Genomic DNA, 14,244 nt, shown 5'->3' with positions numbered 1-14,244 from the left:
ATATATGTATATATTAACAACAGTGGCGAAGCGTGGTTTCGCTGGAAGGGTAAGCACATTCGTGTGAGTTCGTTATGGATGCGACTTTTTTAGAATATGAAAAATTTAACTTTTAAAGTTATTTTTGAAAATGTAACAACATAATGCTGCATCTATCAACGTACCTGAATAATAACTCTTGAAGTGTTCCAACTCGTAAATCGTATTTATTGATTTTATTGTAAATTGTGGCTTTAGATTTCATTCTAGTGGCAGACATCAATGTTCTGATGCCCCTTCTTTCTTCCTATGCCCGATAATGGGCATTTATGCTTCTTTTTGTAGCATTCCAGAGTAATACAAGTCATTATTCCCCTTGCTCACTTCAGGCTCACAACAATGAAAGCCAGCCCCCATAGTGGAGTGGTTATAAAATTGTGCTATGATGCCAGTTCTCCTGGTTGGAATCCTGGCCTGGGCATGCATGTTTGTGAGTGTCCATTCATCGATTTCATTATATCATCACTCATCCCCATCTTCGCAAATTAACCAAAAGTAGTACAAAAAGCAAAGTGAAATAAACCAAATCAATCAAACAACAATAAAAAAACATAAATGAACGAAAGGGAAAAACAAGATATAATATAACAATAGAACAACAACGCAACAGGAGTAAATTGAGAAACTAACGAAAACACAGAACACTGTGATAGAAATGTGTTTTTCACCCTCTAAACAAGTTTTCTTTGTATTTCTACCCTCACCTTCCCTTTCCTCTCATTGGACACCCCATGCTGGAGAAGAAACAGATGTGAAACCCAGTTTGTACCATGTATTCAGTGTTGCCAACCTCCCAATCAGGAAAAGTGTTCTGATTAAACTCTTAGTTGCTAAATGCAACTAAATTGTGCTCGGATGACTTATGTCTTAAGTTCATTTTATGCATCTATTTTGGGGTGAGTTGTGATGTGAACATGCGTTGTTGATTAGTTAAACCATATTGGTAATTTCCCTCATTAAATTAATTACAATGATTTAACCAATATAATTGGTTCAATGTAACACTTGAAAACGTTTGAGAAAATTCGACAGCTACAAAAGGCAGCGGCTTGTTTTACCTGTGACACCAACTTTCTACCAATTTCTTTCAATAAAATGTTCCTCGTGAACTAAGTAAGGAAAGATAAAGAAAAGATGAAAATAAGACGGTGAACCAGATGTGGCTGGATCAGCATGCTACCTTTTATTTGAAACAAATAAGATCTGCGATTATTTTTTTTCTCAAAAATATATACCTCTGAATTCAATTTTTCTGTCTCCCAGGAACACATGTTTGTAGATGATGCTATATTTTTTAATTATGCCAAACTCAGGGTGCTAGGTACCAACAAAGTTCAAATTGTACTATGTTTAGCACAATTATGCTTGGGTTGGCATCACTGTGCGAGGCCGGACTCACTGTGTATATTTTAGGCGAACGCTCCCCTTAAATTTGTTAAGGTCTTCAACTGTGGAGTCATTCCTTATCAAATCAACCAGTTTAGAAAAAAAATATTGCAAGACCACTTTAGAACATTTTCATTTTTTAGTAGATGCGTTTGTACATTTTTTAGAAGTGACTTTTTGTTTGCAATCTCACTAATAACTGAGTATATTCCTTGTGGACAAAGCAAACAATCAATCTAAATTCTAACAAAGCAGTGTAATTGTTAATTGTTTTCATCTTGAGATTCTTCAATCTCCTGATGTGAGGGATGTACAGATCTTCTTTCAAATTCCAAACTTTGATGTCCATCCTGAAATACAAGGTAACTAAAAATGTTTTTTCTGTTCTAGGGCAGTGATAAACAAAGGGCATTACAGTGAACGGTACATACCTTTAGGTTTCGAAGTACTCTCCATTAGCATCCAACACCTTTTGCCAACGTTCATGCAGCTGCACAATACCCTGGTGATAAAACTCGATGGGCTTGGATGCAAAGAAGTCTGTGAGTGTGTTCCGCAGGTCTCCCTCATTTGCGAAGATGAATATGGTGGATGTCACAGTGTCTCCCAGCCAAGTTGCTGAAGGGTCTCCCGGGTCCTCTTTGCCACATGTGGCTTGGGATTGTCATGCAAGAACAGCACACCCTTTCGATTCACCAATGCCGGCTCCTTCTGCCGCAATGCACGGTGCACCCTTTGCAACTGATGAGAGTAGAGGTCAGCAGTGATGGTCTGACCAGGTGGAAGGAGCTCGTAATGCACCACTTGCCGACAATTCCACCATACAGAGAGCAAAACCTTTCATGGGTGCAGAGGTGGTCTTGAGGTGTGAGGAACAGGGTCAAGTGGCGACAACCAATGACTGGTAAGCTTGGTCATAGAGGATCCACTTTTCGTCACCAGTGAGCAATTGATCAAATATGGGTGTGTTCAGGTGCCTAGTGAGCAAGGTCAAACAGGCTGTCACTCGTTGTTCCTTGTTGGCTGCCGACAATGTGTGGGGTACCCACTTGCTTAACTTGTATGACTTCCCTATCCCATGCAGGTGCAGTCTGACTGTTTCAGCGGAAACATGGAACCTTTCTGCAAGTTCATCACACGTTAGACCACTGTCCTCCTCGATGGCTGCTTTCAGGGCCTCATCATCCAACACATGTGGTCGTCCACTGCAAGGTTCATCCGAAAGGCTCACATCTCTCGAATGGAATTTCTGGAACTAATGCCTGGCAGTGTGTTCGTTCACAGCATTCTCCCCAAGTGCCTGGCAAATGTGGCAACTTGATGCGGCAGCTGACAGGCCCAATTTAAAGTCATACAACAAACACACGCCAACAAGTTGCTTCGATACCTCCATTTCTCTTCGACACTGGACGAGCTATGACTGCTGTGTGTGCACAACGTGCCTGTATTACTGACAGTCGATGGTCAGACTAACTCCCGATCACTCGGCAGGCATGTGCATCATTTCGTTTCCTCTCTGTGAGCGCATGATTAATGGGACGTCAAAAATGGCAAGAACTTTTTTGGTTACCTTGTATAAGAATATCCACATGTATTATTTTTATACATGCATAAAATGTCCCACACCTAGGCTGTCTGGTCTAAGGTGACAGGCTTTATGCTTGGGCTAGGCATTTCCTGGGAGAAAGTGTAACAACTTTTGTTCTAAAACTTCGGCCAGTGTATGGTACTGGTAACCACCCACCATTGGGAGGAAATTTGAGAGCTATGAGTGAGTACTGTAACCCAGTAATGGAAACCTACAACAGTGACTGGGGATTCATTGTGTTGACCACACGTCAGCCCGTAACTTTTTAACTTTTTAGATGATCACCCATCTCTGGTGAGGCATGTGGGAGTGAGGCTAGCAGTCAGTTAGTAGGCCTTGGGCCTCAAAGGCTGTTGCACCACAGGTTATTTATTATTGTTAAATGCATAAATTGTCCTGAATTTACTTGAGCCACAATATTAGTACTTACTATTGTTCTTTCTCTGGAAGACGAGGTTTTATATGGGAGATACTCATCAGGAATGTCATCTTGAGATTCTTCAATCTCCTGATGTGAGGGATATACAGAATTCCATTCATATTCCACACTTTGATCTTCACCCTGAAAGGTAATAATGTTAACCTATATTATGGTTATATGTGCATAAATGTTCTCAGTCAATAAGCTGATCAGACTTTGTGTTCAGGTTTTCATGCGTGCATTTATCACTAATTAAAATTTTATTTATGATTCCAAAATTGAAGTTTACTTATTTGTCTGTAATTCTTGATGAACCATCTTTTGTGTCATCATCATGTAACAAATTATATTTCATAAATACAAGTTATCCATTAAAGTGGTTCTTATCATGTTCTATAAGTTTTGGTCGCCACTGTCACAATTCTCTTGGGAACTTGTAACGTTACTCGCCAAAGAATTGTGCAGATAAGCAGTGCTCAAAGTGGATTTTTTTTACAAAGGTCCCCAACTGCCAGCTTTCTCATTGTAACAATGCTAAATGTCATTAATGCCTCCCCAACCTCAAGGCGTGATCAAACATGCTACATATAGCATTTTCCACTTCAAGCACTGTGGATAAGCAATTACTTCCTTTCAGTACATAAACATGCCCTGAAGCATGAATTGTCCCTTCATGTAAGAAAAAAATGATCAACCTAGTATTGATTGCTATATAAAGTTTTTTTTAAAAAAAGGGAATTTGTATTGCATTTTGTTTTCCCATACTATTTATATGTCCATCTCTGTGGCCGTGTGGTCTAAGTTGCTGTGCTTTGGACTCCGACTGCAGGATGGAATGGGTTCGAGTCCACCTGGGTCCAGTCTTGGGGGTTTTTCGCCTGTGTATAGTATGGGTGGGAACCCACCATTGTGAGGATATTGGGGAGCTATGAGTGAGTAGTGTAACCTGGTCTCGGAACTCTCCTATAACTGCTGAGGGTTCGGCTTGCTGACCACATATCACCCCATTACTGGTTGAAAATCTTTATACCTCTAGTAGGATTGTGGGAGGAAGACTGGCAGTCAGGAGATAGACCAAGGCCCTTCCAGGGCTGTTGAGCCATGGGTTATTTATTTATATTTACTTTTATATTTCCAATACTTACCACTTCACTCATCACATTCAATGAAGAGAGTTGATCTTCAGGAAACTTGTCATCTTCATATTCTTCGATTCTCTGATGAGGAGGATGTACAGACCTTCTTATATATTCTTCCCTTTGACCCTCATCCTGAAATATAACAATCTTTGCAGATACAGCGGAATCTTAAATTGAATCTGGGAATTTAAAACTGGGAAAATTCATGATATGTTGCTCCTCGGGACAATGAAGATTGAATATATAGAAAGCAGGAAAATATAAAATCAATAAATATAAAATAAGGAAATTATGCATACATACATGCCCATAAAAGAATTGGTATAATTTGTCTTCAAAGCTTATAAATAATTTTTTTGTGAGGTTTGTTTATAACTCTCCATAACTATCATGTGGACCCCCAAATGTAACACCCTCACAAAAATATCAAGCCCATCGTCGAATAACATGGGTACCTGGGGGAAACCCTGGGGGGTAAAGGCGGTCAGGGGCGTGATGCTGATCACATCACCCCCACTCACGACCGGATCAAGAAAGTGTGGGGCGTTACCCCCACACCCCCTATACACCTTCATGGCATGGTGCTAAGCACAGGGGAGTACTTTACCTTTATACTTTCATTTCGAGAAATGGAATAACCAAGTCTGATCACTGCATAAATTTGCAAAGGAAATGATTTGTAATAATTTGATTTACCATGTTGTTTACACAAATTTCCAATATTTACCACTTTTCTCATCATATACAATGAAGGAAGATGATCATTAGGAAAATTATCATCTTCATAGCCTTCAATTCCCTGACGAGAAGCAAGACCTTATTTATATTCTTCACTTTGACCATCATGCTGAAAGTTAATATTGGCCAACTGCTGATAATTGAAATATTCTGCTTATACTCAAGGTATGAACAGATTGTTTATAATTCCAACACTCTCTGATTCAATAAAATGTTAAATTGCATAAGAAGTGAACGTGGTATGCTTCCATTCTCAAGTATCTGTCTACAAAGTTAATAATGTAATATTTATTTTATTTTTGGTCTTGAACATTTGGAATTGTATCGCAAAGTGTAACCACTCACTTTCTTCTTCTACTTGTGTGATGATAATTGCACACCACAGCTGAGAGTACTTTCTCTTGTCTCTACACTTTCATTATTTCCCTATATCTTCCACACAGAGAAAGACATATGACCAGTGTGGCTACTCGCTGGGAATTATGCATGAATTCTGTTTGAATTTTTCTCTGTAGACATGAAAAATTGCAACATTTTAAAATCCTAATTTCATTGAATTTATACATACGAGGGTCACTATTTATATTTTGAGCCTAACAATGAAAAAACAGGAATTTGGCATTGAAAACTGCTTTATTGTTTTTCGAAGTATTCTCCTTTATGGTCAATACACTTTTGCATTCATTCGAACCATTTGTCAAAGCAGTTTTTCCAATCTTCTTGAGACACCTCCATAATATGGTTTTTGAACACATCAACGGCATCTTCCGCCGACGAAAATCGTTGTCCACTCAATTTATTCTTGACATTCGGGAACAAGAAGAAGTCATTGGGTGCCAAATCAGGACTGTATGGCAGATGACCCATCAATTCGATTTTTTGACTGTTCATAAAGTCGGTTGTTAGACGAGATGTGTGACAGCTGGCATTGTCTTGATGAAGAATGATCCGACGGCGTTTGTTTGTTTTCCGTATTTGACCGAAGACCTCTGGCAAACAAATTGTTGTGTACCATTCAGAGTTGACCGTTCTACGTTCCTCTAAAGGCACAGTTGCCACATGACCAGTTTTCCCGAAAAAACAGGCGACCATTTGTTTCGATGTGCTTTGAGCGCGAACAACTTTTGTTGGATTGGGTTCATCTTGAAACACCCATACAGTCATTCGACTGCTGTTTACGTTCCGGCTCATATGCATATATCCATGATTCGTCACCTGTTACAATCTTATATACGTCTTTTGAAGCACCACGATTGTATTTATTGAGCATTTGTTTGCACCAATTGACGCGAGCATCTTTTTGAGTTTTTGTCAAATTGTGTGGGATCCAACGAGAACATACCTTTCTCACAGCTAAATGATCATGTAATATTTTATATATGCTGGTGGAACTAATGCCTATGGTTGCCTCAATCTCACAGTATGTCACATGATGATCTTGCAGTATTAGGTTTTGCACAGCATCAATGTTTTCTTGAACAACAACTGATTTTGGACGACCTTCGCGAATCTTCTCGGTGAGCGAATGGCGGCCACGATTAAATTCGTTATACCAGCGTTTCACAGTGGCAAAGGATGGTGCTTCATCGCCAAATGTGGAAGTAAGTTGATCGATGCACTCTTGTCTTGATAATCCACGTCCAAAATCGTAAAAATCATCGCACGAAAATGTTCATGAGTTAATTCCATTTTATTGTTGTCGCGCAATCTCCAAGGCAACATAAACAACACAAATGAAGCTATTGACAAAACATTTGAAGTACATTATGGTCAATAATGCCAGACGATTCCGTGCAAACGTCAAATCGCGCCTAACTTCAATCAGTGTTGCCAAGGCTCAAAATATAAATAGTGACCCTCGTATTTATTAATAGCTGAGGCAAGTTTTTCCATGAAAAATAGTGAATTCTCCAAATCCGTTTGCTTTGTTAGTGTTCTTTGCAGAACAATCTTCAATTGTCGTATCTGACAGATGGATTATTGCAAGATAAAATACTTTGAAGTTGATTAGGTAAATTTGAAATTCTTATACAAGTAACAATTTTTCATAACTTATCCCGTAACATTTGTGACTTGTGTTTGTAGATGTATTTCTAGTCTCAGTATGTGAAATGGCAAATGTAAACTCTGCTCTTTAAATTAACTATATATACCATTCAATTGCATTGAATTAGAATTTATGGATACATTTGCATCATACGAACCCTTTATATTGTTAATATATTTGTGTGTGTAGGGTGGTGAGAGACAGTAATACCTAAGTTTGAAATAGAGAAAACACCCGCTTGTACCCTTTAATTTTTGGAAAGTTTGCCATGCATTACAGGGTCTGTATAAAAAGAAATGAGACCAAATTCGGGGGAAAAAAATGTATTGAAGATATTGCTACAAATCATTAACATGCTTCAAAATAGGACCCTTGGGCGTCGACACACTTCTGATAACGAGTGTTTCACGCTTGGAAGGCACCCTGGAACTCCTTTTCTTGAATGTCCTTCAAGCAGTGCGTCAAAGCCGCTTTGACCTCTGCTACAGTCCCATGGCAGTGTCCTATGAGGGCTGTCTTCACTCGAGGGAACAGGAAAAAGTCCACCAGGGCCAGATCGGAACTGTAGGGAGCTGGGAAAGTGTGTGATGCCATTCCGGGCCAGGTAGTCGTTGACCATGAAGCAGGTGTGGCTTGGTGCATTGTCATGATGCAGCCTTCAATTGGCACAGATTTTTCTCATCTGCAAATCCTTGGTAATGATGGTGTGATCTGCAAATCCTTGATAATGATGATGTGCACAGTCATTTTATCAATTCCTACGCAGTCTGCAATCATTCAAAAACTTTACCGCCGGTCTGAGTTCAACACATCACGCACACATTGCACATTGTCCTCAGTTCTGTTCGTGGTTGGGCGTCCTGCACGGGGTTCATCTTCTACACTCTCAACCATCTTTGAACAGCAGCTTTTGATAGGCTTTCACTCCCGAACACTTGCTGGATCATGGCCAATGTCTCCATAGCCGATTTTCCAAGTCCCACACAAAATTTAATGGCGTAGCCCTGTTCGATGGCACCTTGCATTTTTAAGCTTCGACCAAGCTTATAGACAGGGTTCCACTTAAACTACAATACAAACTGCACAGAAGCTCATAGGCGACTGATGCTAGATGCGTTTTGAAGCTTACTTCTCCTCCATCGAACCCACCTGGAGCGAGTGCGCTGCGACGTACAGTCGCATCAAAAAAAATTGGTCTCATCACATTTTATACAGACCCTGTATGCTTGAATTTTATCGTGGTCCTAGAGTGGCCACCCTGATGACTCATATTCTTTTTCCATATCTTCAAGAGGAGACATGGAGAACTTGAAATGGAGTTCAGGTGATTGTATTTGTTATTATCTTAATTTTTTCTTGCAATGTCACCATCAACTGGACATTTTCTTTCTGGACAAACAATTGCTACAGAAGGCAATCATGAGATGCTAACAAAACAGCTTCATTGTAATTGTTTTCTTGTGAAGAATGATTGGTTATTTCACATAATTAGTCTGGAAACCTGGAAAAGTTTTTATGGAAAGTCATGGAAATGTCAGGGAAATTTACTGTGTGGAAAAATCAGCATTTTTGTAGTAGTGCACTAAAAGCATGTTTTTGAACAAACAAATAAACAAAACAAAAAAGAACAAGCAAGGAAAAAAATGTTGTGCACAAATTATACTTCAAGTTGTGTATTACCAGTAGTTACAATAAAATTGTATATTAAATACTTTAGGAAAATGTAATGTTTTAAAGTATTTTCAAGTAGATATCTACTACAGTAAGTGGCTATTGGCATTTACCACTTTCTTGTTGCAATTTTTGGGTTGTGTTTGGTTATATTAGGATTCATACAGATACTATTCCAAAATTATATACATATTATGTATTATGTAGGCTGTAATTGATATGATTTTTTTTAAAAATATTTGTTAACGAGAAATCAATATGTGCCAAGTATTATGTAAAGGTTCACCCCTGATATACTCTTCCAACAGTCATTTTCTATTCAGTTTCCCGTTCTTATCACTGTTACGTTTGAAGCAAATATTCTAAAAACTCTGTTAAATGGGATTGGCAATATATCACGATATTGAAAAAATATCGTCCAGATGATATCAACTAGACAATATATCATCATGATATTTTGGCAATATATCGTCACGATATTTTGGCAATATATCTTCACGATATTTTGCAATGTATGTCGTGTTGGCAATATACAGTATGTAACATTCTTATTCGTACACATGGATTTTCAAAGAAAATGCTTTAGTATCTGAAAGGAAATACACTCTTTTGAAATTGTTTCTTTACAATTCAATAGCTAATAGCATTAGAAACATCAAATCTTACCCAAATTCTGTATAACCAATGACAATAATAAATTAAATGAAACTGAAAGAGAAACATGCCATTTTTTGTACAAATTTTCTATTCGTACACTTAATAATATAAAAGAAAAAAGTATATTCAGACCAAATTGACTGACAGTTCCAATACTTTGATGCATATCCTTTGGCTTTAATTACTGCTTGACACCTGTTCTTCATAGCATTAACCACTTTCCGACATGTTTCAGAGCTTATTTTATTCTACTCGGCTTGCACAACAGTTTTCAACTCTTGTTTGGACTTGACGCCTGCTTTATGGACTCACCTCTTCAAAATTGCTCAGTAGGATTTAAGTCTGGACTTTGAGCTGGTGTTTGTATTAGTTTGGGCACATTCCATATTAGCCAATTCATGTTAACTCGCACCTTATGCTTACTGTCATTGTCTTGTTGGAATCTGTAGATATGCGGCATGTCCATTTTTTGGGCACTCTGCTTTACATTGTTCTTCAATATGTCCAAATAGACATATGATTCCATGATACCATCAATAAACTGGATGGTACCAGCACCTTTGGACGACATGCACCCCAAATCATTAATGACCCACCACTGTGTTTAACTGTTGGAACTGTGTTAATGTGATCATTGTCTTTATTTGATTTTCTCCAGACCCTATTTATCCCATCTGACCCATATATATTAATCTTGGACTCATCTGAACATATGGCACTATCCCAAAATTCCTGGTCCTTGTGGATGTGCTCTTTCCCGAATGAAGTCTATTCCTGCGATTCACCTTATTTACAGACAGCCTCTTTTGTGGTATTCTGCCATGATATCCATGCTTCCACAAGGCACAAAGACATTTTGATCGGACATCATCTTGCCAGCAACATTTTCTACTAACGGTCGTAACTGAGGAACACTTAGTCGGGGGTTTTCTCGCACTCTTTTTAAAATAAAGTGTTCTTCACGTTTATTCAACCGTTTCTCTTTTGGTTTTCTCTGCACATTCCGTGTTGAACCTTCCTCTCTAAATTTGTTTACTATGTATTGAACTGTGGAGTGTGATTTATTGACTGTTTGTCCAATTTTTCTTAACGAATAACCTCTAAGTGCCAAATTTATAACAACATCCTTCAGATCGGAACAAAGTTCCTTCACCTTGCCCATTTCGAACACGTTGATAGATAGACAATAATACCTACACCAGCATTCCACTTGACAGGGAGTGCGCCTGCATGTTCAAACATGTTACAAAGTTGCAAACTGCATGAAATCGCCCGAATAGCGAGGAAGATTGAAACTCTTGCCTGTAGGAATAACAATGTTGCGTGAAACAGCATGTTTTTCTATTTTCACACAAATTATATGCTCTGTTTATACAATTTGAACATACATTTGTATTGACATTTGTTGGTAAAACCTTCATTAACATTAATTTCCAGGTACATATGAAAATGATTATATTTACTAGTAGATATGACATTTTTTCCTCGGAAATTCTATGTGTACGAATAACAATGTTACATACTGTATCGTCATGACATTTTAGCTATATATTGTGTAAGCGATATATCATCACGATATTTGGCAATATATATCGTGGAGGTGATATATCACCGATATTGTGATACTGAAAAAATATCGTATCGTATCGTCTGTGATGATATTTTCTAGATGATATATCACGATATCAAATTTCCAATATCGTCGGTCCCTAGATTGTAAGTGTGGTGTTAACTAAAATAAAGTGGCCTTCTTACGCACATGCTTAAATACATAAATTACCCTAATGGCTTTAGTCTGGAAAATTTTGGTTCCTGATCTGGTAAACCTGGAAAGGTTAGAGAATTTTGTTTTTAAGAAATTGAAAACACCCTGATGAATTGGTGATGAATGATGTGTAACTATCCTAATTTCATTGTGAGAAGTGAAACAAAGCATGATTTTGGAAAGAATATTTGAATACCATTAATTGAGGAGATACTTGAGCCACAATATTAGCACTTACTATTGTTTTACTCCTGGAAGACAAGACTTTATATGGGAGATACTCATCAGGAATGTTATCTTGAGATTCTTCAATCTCCTGATGTGAGGGATGTACAGACCTTCTTTCAAATTCCACACTTTGATGTTCATCCTGAAATATGAAAATATCCACATGTACCGTGCGTCCATTTCGATCTTCAGCCGAGAGATCGGGAGAAGCGTGGCGGGCGGCGCTGATGGAGATGCCGACATTTGCGGCCTGTAATGCCCGCTTATTTTTATGGACATATGCAGACATTTATATAAATATTGCAAAACGAGCACTAACCTGTGTTATAAGAGTTGTTCAAACTGATATCCACCAAGTGCCAAGTGTGTAGACTTTCGGGGAGAATACGTTGAATAGCCTGAAACATTCGTGCCTGTAGCTAAAGTCCTTCTTGGTCGGGCGGAGAACTTATCAGCACCCCTCGTAACGTGAACCTTGCGGCTGGCATTCCAATCCTCTCACTGACACAATACACATTGACACTGCAATAACACAAACAAGTAACGGCAAATAACCAATAATAACACTCTTGCGCACAGTACGAAATTAACACGCTCTTGGTTTACATCTGCTTGCCACTATATTCACAGCTCTGTCGCGAAGGAACAAAAAACTCGAGCTCGGAGATTTCGGATTGCAAGGAAGCTCACGAACACCATTGACTTTTAACGGTTTCGTCTACAGCGTAATCCTGATACAGTGTTGCACATTTGAAACCTCCAAACGATCTCCATCGGCACAAAACTCTTTCAAGGATATAAACTTAAGCAGGACGTTATTGGTCAAAACTATGATTAAAATGTTTTATTATCTGTGGCTCTTAACATCGTTTCTAAAGCGTATTTTTTGTGTATATAAGGGCAGAACTTGGATGAATTACAGATGATAAATTATAACACAGGTTAGTGCTCATCTTGCAATATTTATATAAATGTCTGCATATGTCCATAAAAATAAGCGGGCATTACAGGCCGCAAATGTCGGCATCTCCGCCATCGCCGCCCGCCATGCTTCTCCCGATCTCTCGGCTGAAGATCGAAATGGACGCACTGTATTATTTTATACATGTATAAAATGTCCACACCTAGACTGTCTGGTCTAAGGTGACAGGCTTTATGCTTGGGCTAGGAGTCTCCTGGGGGAAAGTGTAACAACTTTTTTTATAAGATTTCGGCCAGTGTACGGGACTGGTAACCACCCACCATTGTGAGGAAATTTGAGAGCTATGAGTGAGTACTGTGAGTACTCAGAAATGGAAACCACGACAGTACTGGGGATTCATTGTGTTGACCACACATCAGCCCGTAACTTTTTAACTTTTTAGATATCACCTACCTTTGGTGAGGCATGTGGGAGCGAGGCCAGCAGTCGGTAGGTAGGCCTTGGCTCTCAAAGGCTGTTGCACCACAGGTTATTTATTATTGTTAAATGCATAAATTGTTCTGAATTTACTAGAGCCACGATATTAGTACTTACTATTGTTCTTTTTCTGGAAGGCCTAGGCTTTATATGGGAGATACTCATCAGGAATGTCATCTTGAGATTCTTCAATCTCCTGGTATGAGGGATGTACAGACCTTTTTTCATATTCCACACTTCGATCTTCATCCCGAAAGATAACAATGTTCACATATGTAATTTTTATATATGTATGAAATGTTCTCAGTCATTAATGTAATGAAAATAATTTATTTAAATTTTGAAAGTTGAACTAAAGGTATCTCATGTTTCTTCAACATGTTACATCAGAGATGATCACAAAAATGTGAATCACATTTTGCAGTGTAATAAATTCAACTACCATTTTGAGACCTGCTATATAAATACTACATAATGTTGGGAGAAATATAATTTGTATTATTGATTACTTCATAAAGATGTAAAAATTTTATCAAATTTGATTTTTTGATATTTACAGAACAATAATAATAACAACCCATGGCTCTACACCCCTAGATGGGCCATGGCTTATCTCCCGACAGCCAGTCTTCCTCCCACAATTCTACCTAGAGGTGTGAAGATCTTCAACCGGTAATGGGGGTGATGTGGGGTCAGCATGATGAACCCTCAGCCATTACAGAAGATTTCCGAGACCGGATTACGATACTCACTCGTAGCTCCCCAATTCCCTCATGATGGGGGGATTCTGCCAGTCCTATACACAGGCCGAAAACCCATAGACTCGAACCCATGGCATCCTGCAGTCAGAGTCCAAAGCACAGCACCTTAGATCACATGGCCACGAAGGAAAACGATATTTAAAAAAAAAAATTGTGAATGTGAATTTGCATATTACCAGTATTTACACAAATTTTGCAATGTTTACCTCTTTACTCATCACACTCAATGATTCATCATATGGGAGACTGTCCCCTGGAATGTTGTCATCTTCATATTCATTACTTCTCTCATATGAAGGATATACAGAGGTTAATTCATATTCCTCTCCTTGTTCTTCAGCCTGAAAGATAACAATGTTATTTTGTTACAAGAATGTTCAATGTGAGCTGTTGAATTAGAATAAT

The 14,244-nt window shown here is 38.5% G+C and overlaps 1 protein-coding gene across 1 annotated transcript in view; it reads right to left on the bottom strand.

Annotated features, from left to right (window-relative positions):
* The window catches only part of LOC146005465 (uncharacterized), a 191,331-nt gene that overhangs the window by 84,908 nt on the left and 92,179 nt on the right, over positions 1-14,244 (bottom strand). The window contains exons 25-28 of the mRNA XM_083144708.1: positions 14,046-14,180; positions 11,690-11,821; positions 4,580-4,705; positions 3,444-3,575 (exon numbers count right to left, since the gene is read on the bottom strand). Of these exons, the coding sequence (XP_083000834.1) occupies positions 3,444-3,575; positions 4,580-4,705; positions 11,690-11,821; positions 14,046-14,180 (525 nt within the window). The remainder of the gene's footprint in view (positions 1-3,443; positions 3,576-4,579; positions 4,706-11,689; positions 11,822-14,045; positions 14,181-14,244) is intronic.

This window comes from Lepisma saccharinum, chromosome 23 (genome assembly GCF_977018435.1).
Source record: "Lepisma saccharinum chromosome 23, izLepSacc3.1, whole genome shotgun sequence".
In the NCBI taxonomy this organism is placed as follows: Eukaryota; Metazoa; Arthropoda; class Insecta; order Zygentoma; family Lepismatidae; genus Lepisma; species Lepisma saccharinum.
This window is presented reverse-complemented; position numbering and strand designations above follow the sequence as displayed.